Source organism: Cygnus olor, chromosome 2 (genome assembly GCF_009769625.2).
Source record: "Cygnus olor isolate bCygOlo1 chromosome 2, bCygOlo1.pri.v2, whole genome shotgun sequence".
Taxonomy (NCBI): domain Eukaryota; kingdom Metazoa; phylum Chordata; class Aves; order Anseriformes; family Anatidae; genus Cygnus; species Cygnus olor.
In genome coordinates this window covers 45,573,580-45,588,277 of record NC_049170.1, presented here as the reverse complement: position 1 = coordinate 45,588,277, position 14,698 = coordinate 45,573,580, and the positions used below count along the sequence as shown (strand labels likewise).

Genomic DNA, 14,698 nt, shown 5'->3' with positions numbered 1-14,698 from the left:
TATTGTTTGATATAATCACTCCTTTTTGAAGATAGAGCATTTGATGAAGTAAATATTTTCTCAAAATGCACCTCTTACAAATATTAACCATTTCAAGCAACATTGCTTATTTATATTTTATTGAAAAGTACAATTTATGGGATTAAAAGTTGTTGATGTCTAAGAACAAACCACCTGAATGAAATATTGAGGTGATTCATGATGTCAGGGATTTTGTTTCTTGATTGAAGTTGACAGTAGTGTTTTCTCTTGAAACGGTAGCTTTAGCTGATTGTCTGGTTTTCTGTGAATTGCAAGAACATTTCTGCAGCTGAAGAATTAATCATGCCCCCAATCTGCTCTCTGGTAACTGCACAGCTGTTGTTATGTAACCCGCTTGCAGTTTGGTTTTGGAGAGTTTGCTGATTCCATCTTCCAGCTAGAGATGCCAGGAGTAGTCTACTTGGAAAACATGGCCAACAGTAGATAGCTTTGAAGAAGTAACAGGGGTTTTGCAGAGCAGATACAAGTTCTCCTATGGCTCTAGTTTCTGTTCTGTATTTTCAAAGTTACTAACATCTACAGGTTGCTGAAGGATTAAAAAAAAAAAAAAAAGCCACTCAAAGCATGAATGGAAGCAAACTTTTTCCAACCTTCATGTTCAAGCTATGGCTTGCTGGCTTGCTTGTTTTTTTTTCTTTCCTCTTCCAACTGTTGCTGCTTGCTGTGACTATAGGCTTTTAAAATAAGCTGATTCACGTGTCCCTGATCAGGGAGCCCTGCTCCTCCCTCTCACAGATGCCCTCAGCTCCCTGTTACATCCCCCCACTGCACCAGCATCTGTTGGTCTGAAAAAGTCTAGCTGGTGGAAGGCACTTGCATGACTGGTCAGCCAAAGGAAGGAATCACTGCTTTAATCATGTTCTAGTGTTCCTTAATTAGTGGTAGGAAATGAGCAAACCAAATTCAGCAGTATCTAACCAAAGATCTTGATTTTAGACACTAGGTATCTTTCTGCTGTGCTGAACTTAACTGGAAGGGACTGCTAGGTTCAGACTAGGGAAGGGGAAATCCAAGAGACAGATGCTGCACAAGTCATGTTTCCTTAGGAGTCTGTGGCTTTAGAGAGTCTTTCCAGTTGTGGCTGCTTTTAACTGTATTTTTAATTGCTGTAGGCAATGAGGCTAGCAATCACAGGAGAATTATTCAAGTGGAAGGGGAAAGAATCTGATTTTTCTATATGAGGATGTTTGCAGCATTTGTATGCTTCTCTCTCTAGTTTTTAATGACATTACTTTTGTGATCAGGGGAGTAGGTAAGACGTTGTCCATATGTCCAGCACGGAGTATGCGTGCTCGTTCACAGTTTTATTTTCCTGTGTCTAACGCTGGAACTAATAGGACTGTGGCACTGCAAAGTGCGTTAGCAGAGAAAGGATTTCTGTAAATTCGATCATCTCGTTACATTAATTAATCAGTGCAGTCACAAACCCTGTGGACAGACTTTTCCTTTTGGAAAATGACAATGTGGGTTTAAACACACGCTGTAATCTGCTTTTCTCATGCAATGGTGAGCCAGATTTTCCTGTTGAGCCTTTCCTTGCAATAAATTGAACTCCAGAGCCAGTAATGATATTTGCTTGAAATATTAAGGCAGTGAAGATGCATTTATTTTGTCTTAGAGCTTATTTGTCAGATGGGTCCAGATCAAATGTGTTAACTGCTTTTATTACACACACAATTGTGTTCAAGAGATGAACCTACTGTAGTTTAGAAAATAAATGTTCCTTGGCTTATTTTGATGACAGTCTAAGCAGTCTTCCCTTCTCTCTCCTAGTGCGTACCGCCTTTCATTAAGTTTTGGTATGTGTTGTTATACAGTTACTTTTCTTTGTTTGGTGTTCAGTCTTGATATTAGTTAGTTTCATCGTAGTACTATGTACAGAGGACCATCACAGCAAGGAACTTTTTTTTTATCAGTCTTTTTGCATATTTGACTCCCTTCCAGTGCTTCTTATTCTCTAAAGCAATATTGAAATATTGTACGAAAATATGTTTGTGGTATACAATACAGATATTTTAAAAATATTTTCATGAACTTTGCTAAAAGTAAAAAGATCATGAGCCTGACTGAAATTGTTTATTGCTAGAACCTTTATTTTAAAGCTGACTAACCTAGGTTTATTTCTGTCTTCTTTTCAGAATTGGTAAAGGATTTCAAGGTGTCATGAAAAGGTGGGGATTTAAAGGTCAGCCTGCAAGCCACGGCCAAACTAAAACTCACAGACGCCCTGGAGCAATATCTACCAATGTGAGGATTCTTATTTCTTCTCACTTTATGATGTAAATATTCTTCTGTGTCTTTAGAACTAATTACTAAAAATGAATTATTTCACAACAGCAAGCTGTTACCATCTACTCTGTGGTAGGAGAGAATCGCAAATGTTTCAAAGGAGGTTCAGGAACCTGTATAGTAAACAATCCAGATAGCTGTTCTTGTATGTCTTAATTTATGAATATTTATTGTTGGTAAGTAACTAATCAGATGTTTTAACTGAGCAAATTGTGGTATTGTACTATAGCTGAGAGAAATAGTCTTAAAACTTCAAAGAGAGTTATAAAAATCTTCTATCACAGCATTTATACATTGGAAAGGATTTACCCTTCGCTTTATACTGCAGATACTATGCTATTCTTTGAAGAAGTAGGTGGTTGTACTGTGGAACCCCAATTCCTTTTATCGCCTTTCCTGGTTTGTGTAGCTGTTTAATGAACTCTTCCATCCCCAAAATAGCTTCTTGGTTACTTAGCATTTTTAAGCAGAATACAGAATATTTTAAAGTTTCAAACTATAAACAATATTGCTTTAAAAGTTCTTTGGAACACATGCTTCAAAACTTTGTCCCTATAAAGCTTGCATAAGATATAGACTGAATGAGGAGGACTTTTTTTAAATCATTCGCTACGCAGAATGAAAACCAACTGAGTCACAGTACTGAACCTGAATTGTCTGATATTTTCCAGTCTAGTGTTGACCACCTCACGTATTTTTGTGATCCTGCATTGTGTAGTACAAAATCTTGTCCCTAGAACTTGTTGTTGATTTCCTGAAATCAAGACTTGTGTAAAAGTTAAATAAATAAACATAATTAATAATGAGTGGTGCAGGAGACTGAGTCAAATCCCTGGGTAATGCTGTAGAACTGAAAATTATTTTGATTATTCCTGCCCCCTCCTTTTTTTTTTCCACACTTGTTCTCCAAGTTATACTCAGCCAAACAAAAATGGGATACAGAAATTACACAATAGCAGGACATGTATTTTTCAGAACAGAATTTAAAATGACGTGCTTTAAAAAAAATAATAATAATCTGTCATCAGTATAAAACTTGTGGACTGGAGGGAAGGGAGAAACTACAGTATATCTTAACTTTGACAGGGCTGCTCTGGAGCCCTGTGTGGGCATCCACAAGTATTTCAGGGGAATTTGTCAGTTGCTACTGACTGTGATGTAGTTGAGAGTAATGTTTTGACAGCCATTTTAGAGAACTGTATATTTTCTTGTTTTTCTATAAATGAAAGCATAGGATGAGTGAAGATTTTGATCTGTATTTATAACCATTACATATTAGGAAAAGCTAGAATCCCTTTGTTACAGTACTATTACTTACAGTGATTTTTATGATTGAGGTCAAGTGTTTAAGATAACAAATAGAGTAATACCTAGCATCCGTCAGGTAAGGATTAGCATTTAAAATGCTAATCAATATTAGATGTTTTCAACATTGTAAATACCAGCATATTTTCTTGCTGTAACACTCAAGTTTGAAAGTACTGCTTGCAGTTACATAATTTTGAGGCCTGTTTTTATCTAGAAAGCTGCGAAAGTTTACCGTGGAAAGAAAATGCCTGGTAAAATGGGTAACATCTACAGGACATCTTTTGGGCTAAAGGTAAGTACCAACCATACTAGAATGTGTATGAGGTGGTTGCATTGCCAAACAATGGACTAACCATCCCTGTTGCGGTGTACTGTCTGTCATTTGTTAGACGTAAGCAAGTTGGAAACACAAGAGCAGCAAATATGTGCTCCTGTCTTGTAGCTTACGAAGAAGGTATCTAACTCCCTTTGTGTATATACAGTCCTGGGGACTGGGATTTCAGGTGACACTTGCACATCTCATGTGTTTTTCACTGTTTAGGTAAACTTCTGCTTTGCTGTAGAAAAAGCATTGGGCCTCTGGCATCCTACAATACATGTTTTTATGTCAAATGGGTCGTTCAAACCCAGATCAAGTCTAAGTTGTCTGAAGCCATCCTTACTTTATTGTGGCCTTTCACTTTCCTGTGTGAAAAGGGGACTATAGTTTCTATTTAGATTCTGATGTGTGCAGGACTCCTGCAGGAGTTCTTGGGCTATTACACCCACTATTCTTTCTCTGCAGGCAACCTCTGTAGTTTGCACAAAAGCTTATTAGCCTCCAGGTTCTGAAAAACTGTGCTGCTGCTCTCTAACTAGAACTTATGTTTCGTAACAAGAAAATGTGCATGTTCAGTTGAGCACCTCATAGAATTAAGAAATTAACAAATGGTTGCAATAACATTTGCATGAACATATTTGTCTTAATTTGTCACATACGAATTCTACAACAGCTCTTGCTGTTAGAGGGGAAAAGAGAGTTAGGAATTTCAGTTGGAGTTATGCTGAGCAAAGGGCTGCCTTAATCTGCCTGACCATGAGCCCTTTAAAACTGTTCAATGTACTCCTGCAGTAGAAGGCTGTGCACTCAAAATCGCATGTAACCAAATTTTGTGGCACATCTAGGTCTCTGAAGAACATTGTTCTTCTTCAGAATGCCCCCTCCATTTAATCAGTTTGTGCTTTGCTTGGCTACTGTTTGTAAAGCTGGGAATAGTCTGTAAAATGAGCTCGTTATTTTTTTTTTTTTGGCTCCTAGGTGTGGAGGATCAACACAAAACATGACATTATCTATGTAAATGGCTCTGTTCCAGGTCACACGAATTGTCTGGTGAAGGTATGTTTGATAGTTTCAACTTACGTAGTATTAGTGAATGCTAAGCTTTTTACAGCTCTCTCCTTAAAACAGCAGAAACATCGGTTCAATGCAATCTTCATTTCTTTTGGGTTCAATCTTTTACTATAGAATTAAAGCAAGTAGGATCATCTCTGTGGAAGAGTGATTAGGAGCAGTGGGTTACTGCTTATTGTAAATAATTTGTTCATAGCTTTGCTCAGGGGTTGTGCATGTAGCATACATAGCATATGATAAGCCAGCAGTCACTGGACCCTTACGGAAAGTGCCTCAGGGCTAGGTCCATCCCCTTTTAACCTGAGTCCATAGTGTGTTGGTGAGATCAACGGAAGGTTATTTATGGGCTGTATTCACGAACGGAATACAGAAATACACTGCAAGCACTGCTTTAAAAATTATTCAAAGCATTCACATACACAGTGGCAGTTACCTTTCTAAGAAGTAATCGAGAAGACAGCTGGAGTTCACAATAATGATATGAGTTCCCTTTGCAATCAGTATAAATGTATCGGTGTCATCTTCTGTGACATTTTACAAAATTAATTGTTAATTGCAAATTTTATGGAGATTGTTTCAGGATTGTCTATGAAAAGCTGGAACAGCGAGAAGTAATATATACCCATCAAAGCAAGAAAAATAGTGCTAAGTATTTTTTTCAAAATAGATGTTTCTTCTAATTAAGTATATTCTACGTATCTGCAAACATTCTTTGGAATTTTTTTTCCTTTCTGACTTAACAGATTACAGGGCATCAAACATCTTTAGTATCATTGATTATAAAGATTGTCAGATATACAGATATATGTATAACACATTGTTTAAAATCCTCAGAAACATTGTAGGGATTTAAATGGTCCGAATTTTGAAAAGTTACGGAGTTCAGAAAGTTCTGATATTTTGAACCAGTTTATTATGTTCTTGGCATATTTTGCTATGAGCTGTCTGTTTCTATGTATTTTCTAGCTGTGGAGCACAAGTCCACAGTTACTGGGCAGTAAGTAAAGCAGAGCTGCTTTTAGACGAGGTGATGTCTTACAGAAAAATGAAGTTTCTTTTTATGTTTCTCTCATTGGAAATAAGTCCTTTTTTTTCAGGGAGGTGTCTCTAACTTGATTTGACTGTCATGTCCACTCCAAGCCCGGAGAATACATCACACATTTCTTTCCCAAGATTTCAAAGTTAAAATGAGTTAACAAATGTAGAGGAGAAGTTTTCATAGTCATTTTTCTGCAGAATTCCTGGGCATGATGTAAGTGATGTAGAATTAAGACCAGTTTGACTGACTTTTCATCTGTATATCAGACTGAATGACCTTTTCTTCGACTATGTTCTAAGTATCTTTGCTAACCCTAAGACGTGAAACTGGTAGGTAGCTATATGTTGGTCTGAGGTTTAATTATGAATTGGTTGTTGGATAATATTTAACTCGTGTGTATACAGGCAATATAATATAGCTGAAAAAATGAATAACATTTGATGCCCTGTCCTTTTTGCTTGATCTTAATGGTACTCTTAAGCAAGAACAAACTTGTTAACAGGAGACTGGGCCGAGCCATCTGAGCATATCCAGTAAACAACTGTTGACATCTGGAATATGAAGAGGATAATAGATTTTGATTGTCATGGCAGTCTGCTGCATTACCATCTAAGTGCTTGCTGTTTCTAGTGGCGATTTCCGTTCAGTTCACTCACCATAGATGTTGACTGGAACTTTACCCTAGTATCAGAAGAAAAAATGCCTTCACTGCCTTTTTTCAATGCTTTTTTTTTTCTCACTATTAACTAAGTGACACAAGGCACTTTTCTTACTTCTTTGCTAAGTCTCTTTTGTTTGACATGTAGAATCTGTGTTAATTGTATTTGCAAGTTACCTTTTTGAAAATATTTCAAGACATAGTAATCAATTCAAAAGTCCAACTATCTTTGTATGCTTTTTGGCATACACATTTCAGAGCTGCAGCTAATTCCATTATCAGAAATGAGGGTTGAGTATCCATGGGAAGAATTATAGGGATTTCATCCCTTAGGTCTGTCTGATTAACATAGTATAATATTTGGAAGAATTTCTAGCTGAAGTGCTACAAACTCAAATTTTCATGGGTTTTTAGTTTTAAATAACCCTGTATTTAAATTTTAAGTTTTTAGAAATTGCCTCCACTCACATATTTGGTGAGGAGGGAGTATGTGGTTAGCAACAGCTTATTCAAAATCCTTGAGCTGGTGAATCCATTCTGTGTTTTTTATTGTCCTTCATAAGACACATGAATTACTGGAGTTGTTTTACCCTGCTGGCAGCTGAACTCCACCACAACCGCTCTCTCACTCCCCCTCCTCAAAGGGGGAGAAAATGCGATGGAAGGGACTCAAGGGTTGAGATAAGGACAGGGAGATCACTCATCAATTATTGTCACAGACAAAACAGGTAACTGAGCATAGGAAGTTTGATTTATTGCCTAACACCGGCAGATTAGAGCAGTGAGAAACTAATACCAAACTGAAAACACCTTCCCCCAATCCACCCTCATCTACCTCCCCACCCTGAGCAGCACAGGAGAATGGGGAATGGGTGCTGTGCTCAGTCCATGGTGCTTCAGCTCTGCCTCTCCCTCACAGTCAGCTCCACGTGGGGTCCCTCCCACAGGATGCCGTCCTTCCCAAACTGATCCTGCGGGGGCTGCCCACAGGCAGCAGCTCTTCAAGACCTGCTCCCACATGGCTCCATACCATGGGGTCCACCCCCCAGGAGCAAACTGCTCCAGCACAGGTCCCCACGGGCAGCAGCTCCCCCCAGACCCCCTGCTCCTGCGTGGGCTCCTCTCCACGGGCTGCAGCTCTGGCCCAGGGCCTGCTCCTGCGGGGGCTCTCCATGGGCTGCAGCCTCCTCCAGGCCACATCCACCTGCTCCACTGGGGGCTCCTCCACCCATGGGCTGCAGCGTGGAGATCTGCTCCATGTGGGACCCATGGGCTGCAGGGGGACAGCCTGCTCTGATCTGACATGGGGCAGCTGCTGGGCTCTGCTCACAGAGACCAGCCCTGCAGCCCCCCTGCTACCAAGCCCTTGCCACGTAAACTCAAGACAATTACACATATTCATTTAAAAATATAAGGGAAGATTTTTTAATATATCTCTGAAGAGAAAGATTTAATTTAAAAAGCATATGCTGCAATACGGTACAATGTGTGTTCTCTAATTTCTTGGAGAAAAAAAAATCTTCATTTAATCTTGCTGCTGTCATCTGTGGTATTTTTAGCTTGTTTTGAGCCTTCCTTCCATGGTGTTTTCTTGTTTACGTACAGACTTTGACTTTCTATACATTGATATATGGCTGTTTGTATCTGTAGCTGAGGAGAGAAATTACGGGATATTAGCTTCCATTATTACTGTTTGTTCTACTAAATACCTGCCTGAAACTGGGTACGAGTAATGTCTAGGGGCTGTGGAACCATCTGTCTTTCAGCTTGAGAAGTGGAATATCACATAATACTTTCCTCTGTGAGTGCCTCTAAGAGGAAGGCATTTTTTGTTCAGTAACTGTTCGTTGTTGCCTGGTAACCATGAAAACCACAGTGCACCTTAAAGCGTATATTTATTTTATGTTATATATTTTTGGAAACTTAGTGCATCAGCACTGTATCCAGACGGAGATGAAGCACTTAGATTTTTTCGAGTTTCATCTTCACTGTAGAAGGTGCAGAAGACTAGGATTGATGGACTCCTGGTTTAATTAGGAATCAGGTTTAGTTTGATGTTGCATGCTGAACCATGCAGTTAAATAACTGACACAAGTAATGTTTCTAGTCAACTGGAAAATTAATCAAAAAGGCTGCTTTAGGGTGGATTTCTGCCTCAATGGCAAGGTCTGATAAAATTAAGAAAATTTAAGAGTATGCTAGTCTGTACGGAACTTCTCTGCTCTAAGTGTAGCATCACAGTGAACATTTGTAAATTGTGTTATGCTGTTGAGATCACCTACCTCTTGTGATACCTATTACTCTTGGTGTATCCTCTTAGATTACAGGGCTTAGAGTTACCTACTGTGGTGCTCATCGTCTAGGAGAAAAACGCTAATAGTTTTTTTTTCCCTTTGGAACCTTATGTTGCTTGATTTTTTTTTCTCCCCAGTAGATTATCAAAAAGTTATCTCTTCAGTTATCATTCCAAGGAGAAGCATAAGACTAATTCCTTTTTTAAAGGGATGCTTTTTAATGGAGGTGATACTGTAATATGGTATAATACAGGATGCTGTAGTTTAGACTTGATAATGTTTTATGCATGTCCTATTTTTAAGAGGCCTAATTTTCTTAGTATATGCAATGTTGGTTACTAAGTTGCCTTTTTGCAAGCTAGATTTAAATTTGAAGCATACCATTGCTTTAGTGTAGTACTGTGCTTGAGCTAAGAAACTTAGAAGTTAAGTCTTCTGCTACTGCTTTTTTCTTCCTTTTTTTTTTTTAAGAGAAGTCTGTAGTAGTTCACATCCTACTTATCTCACTAGCCAGTATTGCTGTCTGTGTTTTTAGCTGCTGACACCTGTGTTAGGTGTGCTGTGCTCAAATTGAGGATGTGTAGGAATAGTATGATACCTTGACTTTTTAGTGTTCCATGTCCTGGACCTTGATAGAGTAGTGTAAGTTTTTTTTGTTTTGTTTTGTTTGGTTTCTAAGACAAAATAAGGCTGATCATAAATTGGCTATAATTCTTGAAGTAAATTTTCTGCCTAACTTCAAAAAATAGCATAGAAACTGAGCTGGGTAATGTATGACACTTGAGATTATTTCTAAAACTGAGTGTATTGAAACACATTTTTCTGTCTAGCAAACAGTTTGCATTCTTGGCTGTGGTTGCTAACACAGCCCGAAGCCCTGTTAAACAGCAAATGTGAATTGTGACTTCAGCGTTAAGTTTTGATGCCTGTTTAAGACCATATTATTTTGTGTTGATAGATTTCTGAATTTGTATATACTACCTATTTTTGCTGTCAATATATGGGACGTGCATACATGCAGTTTATTAAGTATCTGCAAAACTCTTTGACTGTTTTAAAGATCTAGTGCCAAAATCATGATCAGGTCTAATTTCAACTTTCTCACATGTTTTTCTCATTTACAAAACTTCACAGAGAATATACTGTAGCGTATTTATACTACTATGTATAATGTCTATCTATAGGATAGTGTACTGTAATATATAGCAATATTAACAGTAGTTAAGCAAGCCAAGTGGCTATGTTATATTGAGTTATACAGTGAATGCTTATATGGATCATAACAACTAGCTGGGTGCTCAGCCCAGTTCCTTCTCTGAGTGAGAGCTAAGTTCACTGGATTTTAATAACGCAGAGCATTAAAACTTACACAGATGTCATGGGGTTCTTCTGGTTTTGTTTGTTTGTTTTTTCCATTCTTTTTTCCTTTGAGAATTGTCAGGAAGAGAGTTGAAAGGGATCAGTGCTATCAATTGTGAAAATAATGGATTTATATTGCCAGAAAACCTGCAGAAGAGCACTTAAAATCTTAGACATGATGTCATTAAACTTTTGAGTTGTAAACTGTTTTTTCTGAGGGACTAAACACAGTTATGAGAGAAGCTTATATGTGAATTATTTCTACATAATTACACAACTGTTAGAGACTACAGTCTTATTGTAAAAGGCTACCAAAGCAATTGCTTATAGAGCAGTTTCAATTTAGAATGTAAAAAATATTTTGTGAACTTCGGGAAGGAAGTCGGGAAGTGAAATGTTACTTGATACAGCTTTGGATTCTTTGCTCTAAACCATGGTTTTGCAGCTGTGGGATTTTGACTCTGAGGAGTAAGGTGAAAGACATTCAGTGGCATTTTTCCCTTTATTAGGGATGCTCTCAGAAGATTACTGTGAGAACAGGAAGAGCTGTGCTGGGTCATGCACAGTACAATGTTAATGCAAACAAATGTAACTGCTGCTGTGTACTGTCTAGCTTCCTTATAATGCTGCAAAGTTGTTGTGCAGCGGAGATAATGAATACAGAAAACTTTCCATATGTTGCATCTTTCCTAAATAAAAAGTAGGCCATTCATTAATTCTATTGAGAATACAGAGAAAATGTATCATGTTTTAAGTTGCTAATTGAGTTTTCAGATGTAAAGTGAAATTGAATAATCCTTTTGATAGGAATAATAATACCTGTCTAACAACTTTGGGAACTTTGAATGAACATGCCTCTTTCTCCCTTCTATCTGGTATTGATGCTTCAAGACGATGCTTCAGGAGTAGAGCTTTACTTGCACTTGAAAGCCTTGCGTGTAGAAAAAGACAGAAAAAGAGCTAGAGTTTTCACTAGTCAGAAAACATACTGTATCAGTTATAGTGATCACAAGAAAGAGCATATCAGAAGAAAATAATTCTAACACCCGCCATGGCTCATGTGTTTGGGATCTGCCAAGCTTCTGAGGAGTTTAAAAGGGGCAAAATGAAATATTACTGTACAGTGGCCTGCTGAAAAGGTCCCTTAGGAATCTTGAAGCTTCTTTAAGAACACTCCTTATTGCGCAAAATGCACTATCTGCAACAACGTTAAGGTTGAACAGAAATCTTACATTTACTTAGATAAACTAATGCAGGAGAAAGATTAGAGTGTTGGGTTTGCCTTCAGTTAAGAACAGATGTCTCACTCGTAAGTCCTAGGATAAGAAATATCTGCTTTAAGAATAGAAAGGAAGAAAAAAAAAGGGGGTTGAGAACAAACATTTAAGTTCCTTTCACTTTCCAGGTGTCCAAAACAACCTGTATGTAGAACCACAAGATGGTTTGGGTTGGAAGCGACCTTAAAGATCACCTTGTTCCAACCCCCTGCCATGGGCAGGGACACCTCTCATCAGACCAGGTTGCCCAAAGCCCCATCCAGCCTGGCCTTGAACACCTCCAGGGATGGGGCATCCACAGCTTCTCTGGGCAACCTGTGTCAGTTCCTCACCACCCTCAGAGTAAAGAATTTCTTCCAAATATCTAATCTAAATCTACCCTCCTTTAGTTTAAAGCAATTACCCCTTGTCCTATCACTATACTCCCTGATAAAGAGGCCCTCCCCAAATATGTAATACTACATATTTATTTCAAAATGAGAATAAACCAAAGTAACAAAAAAAAATAGGTATGAAAAACACTCCAGTAAGATGCATATGAAATAAATAAGATATCAGAAATAAAGCAATTTATTTTCATCTTCCTAATATATTGTGGCTAATGTAGAGACCATGGATATTTTCACTATATTTCAGAAGAGAGGTAGCAAAGAAGGCTTATGCTGTGTCATGGGATGATGGAGGAAGAGAAAAAGGAAGAAGGGAAATAATGGGTAACTGGTGAAGTTACTAAAACATGTTTATCTAGTAAAAGAAATAGCAGCAGTATATTGAAAGGGAAATGTGACTTCTCAGCCTCAGCAGTTCAGATGGAATGGATGAAGCTGTTTGATTTTGTTTCCCATGAGCTCACTGTTGCTGGAGCTGTTGCAGCTCCAGCTGTTGTCTTTGGACCTGCACCTCAGCCTAGTTTATTCCATGTAGATACGTAATGTGAACTGCTGTCTGCCCTGGGCATGGGTACTTCAATAGTTATGCATGGCAGTTGACAAGTGAACAGGAGGTGTCTGGTGGAAGAGTAATGATCTACTCAAAAAGCTAAGTAGCCATCCTAACCACTACGATGTGTTGAGCATTTCTCCCCCTCGTTCTTCACAAAAGGCTTTCTTTTGTTTAATAAGCCTTCATTTAGAAAACTGTTGGAACTTCTTTGGATAAAATAAATAGCAGTTTTAAAAGCTCAAGTTTAAGTAATTTATTGTGCATTTCGTCTGCAGGAATCCTCATGGACTTCTGCAATGGCTCAAGTAATAACAGATATGAATCTGGTAAAATCAGGGCTATCAGAAGAGAACTGTCAGCAGGCATAAAATTGTTTTATCTAATTTCTGCTGTAAATCACAGTTGTCTTATGTGAGGCTTTTTCTAGCCAAGTAGAAACAAGCTTCCAGCTCTTAAGAAGACCCCCCCCAAAAAAGGGGGGGGGGGGGGTAAGGGGAAAGACAACTTATCTTCACTACACTAAAATTTTCCCTAATCTAGTTGTACTTTTTTAAATCCAATTGAGTACGGTGGCTGAAAGGGATTATTACAGCTCCAGGAGGAAGATCATATGTAACAATATAAAAGTGAAGAACCTTATTTTAAATGAAATTTCATTATTTGAAAATTTGTCGCTCTTTTTTTCTTCTTCAGAGATAACACCTCTCTATCTTCCACCGCAGACAAACTGCTTTTTGCTGATAACTCTAGCTACTAATTTTCTTCAAAGATTGGAGTTTCAAGGGCTAGATTTTAAATCTTTTCACCATGTAGAGAGGTCAGTAAAGGAAAGTTATTTCTGTATGGCACTACAGTTCTTGGAAATGAACTTTTCTTAAAGGCTCATGTTCCACAAACCTGGGTACTGATTCCTAGGTGAAGAAGTCTACATATTTAATTCTGTAGTCACTGATTAGCCTTGCAGTAGCCAGAGGGACCACATACAGTACAGATGCGTATTTTTGTAGAATCAGTTGCCAGAATTAGTTTGTATCATAAATACAGGAGCATGTCTTGCTGGTTGAAGAGGTTATTACACTGCATAATATAACTTAATATGTCATGTAGGAAAGTAATGCGGGATATAAACACAGTTAAAACAAGCCCTGCTCGCATACGTTTATGTTAATAACATTTTAAAATATTGAGCAATGAATTCATAAGAGTAGATTTCCATTCTGTCAGTATGGTACAAGTGATAAATTCTCCTTGAGCATTTTTGTTTGCAGTGTTGGTTTTTTTTGGTTTTGTTTCTTGTTTTTTTAACTCCTCAATGACTTCGGTACAAAAAAGAGCAGTTTAAAGTAACTGAAGATTATACAGGATATGCAAGTATGTTGTGAATGCTATTGTTTCTTCTTATACATGCAAGGTGATTTCTTTGATTTTTAGTGCATTGCTCTCTGAAAGTTCTCTAATATTTATTAACCTTCCTTTTCCTCTCTTGCTTTTTAGGTCAAAGATACAAAATTGCCTAATTACAAAGACTGCAATAAAAACCCTCCGTTCCCCACATTTTTTGCTGATGGAGATGAAAAACTACCTGAAGACTTGTACGATGAAGAAATTTTCCAGTTCACGGATCCATCTGTCACATATGCATAATGTTCTTGACATCTTTGAAAATGTACAGTTTTGTTATTTTCATGAACTTTGCAATGCTATATAAGAATAAACCTATTAATTGCAATCTGGCCAACTGACGTGAACGCTTCAGATATCACTGTTTTGGTCGGGTAATAAGACGTAAGACTATCAATTGCAAATCTGTATAAATCAGCAAGTGAGTCAGACAGACAGGTTTCAAAGCACATTAGCTTGTCTTCAGTGATCTTTTGTCCTCTGTCACGGGCTGTGAAAACTTAGACATTTCTAAAAAAAAAAAACTGTCCTGAAGATGGGTCTATTTGATTTTTTTTGAATGCTACCAAATTCCACATTTCTCTTCTGTGGAAAGTATTCTGGCCAACTGATCAATCAAAAAAAAAAAAAAACTTTCATATCTGCTTAGACATCTGAGGGGATGAATAAATCAGATGCAAATCCAGATTCACAAAGCGT

At 37.8% G+C, this 14,698-nt stretch overlaps 1 protein-coding gene across 1 annotated transcript in view; it reads left to right on the top strand.

Annotated features, from left to right (window-relative positions):
• Nucleotides 1-14,340, top strand: part of MRPL3 (mitochondrial ribosomal protein L3) — a 29,182-nt gene extending 14,842 nt beyond the window's left edge. Inside the window, exons 7-10 of the mRNA XM_040548415.1 lie at nucleotides 2,181-2,289; nucleotides 3,854-3,931; nucleotides 4,937-5,014; nucleotides 14,093-14,340. Coding sequence (XP_040404349.1) covers nucleotides 2,181-2,289; nucleotides 3,854-3,931; nucleotides 4,937-5,014; nucleotides 14,093-14,242 — 415 coding nt within the window. The 3' untranslated portion in view covers nucleotides 14,243-14,340. The remainder of the gene's footprint in view (nucleotides 1-2,180; nucleotides 2,290-3,853; nucleotides 3,932-4,936; nucleotides 5,015-14,092) is intronic.
• Nucleotides 14,341-14,698: the final 358 nt, after the last annotated feature.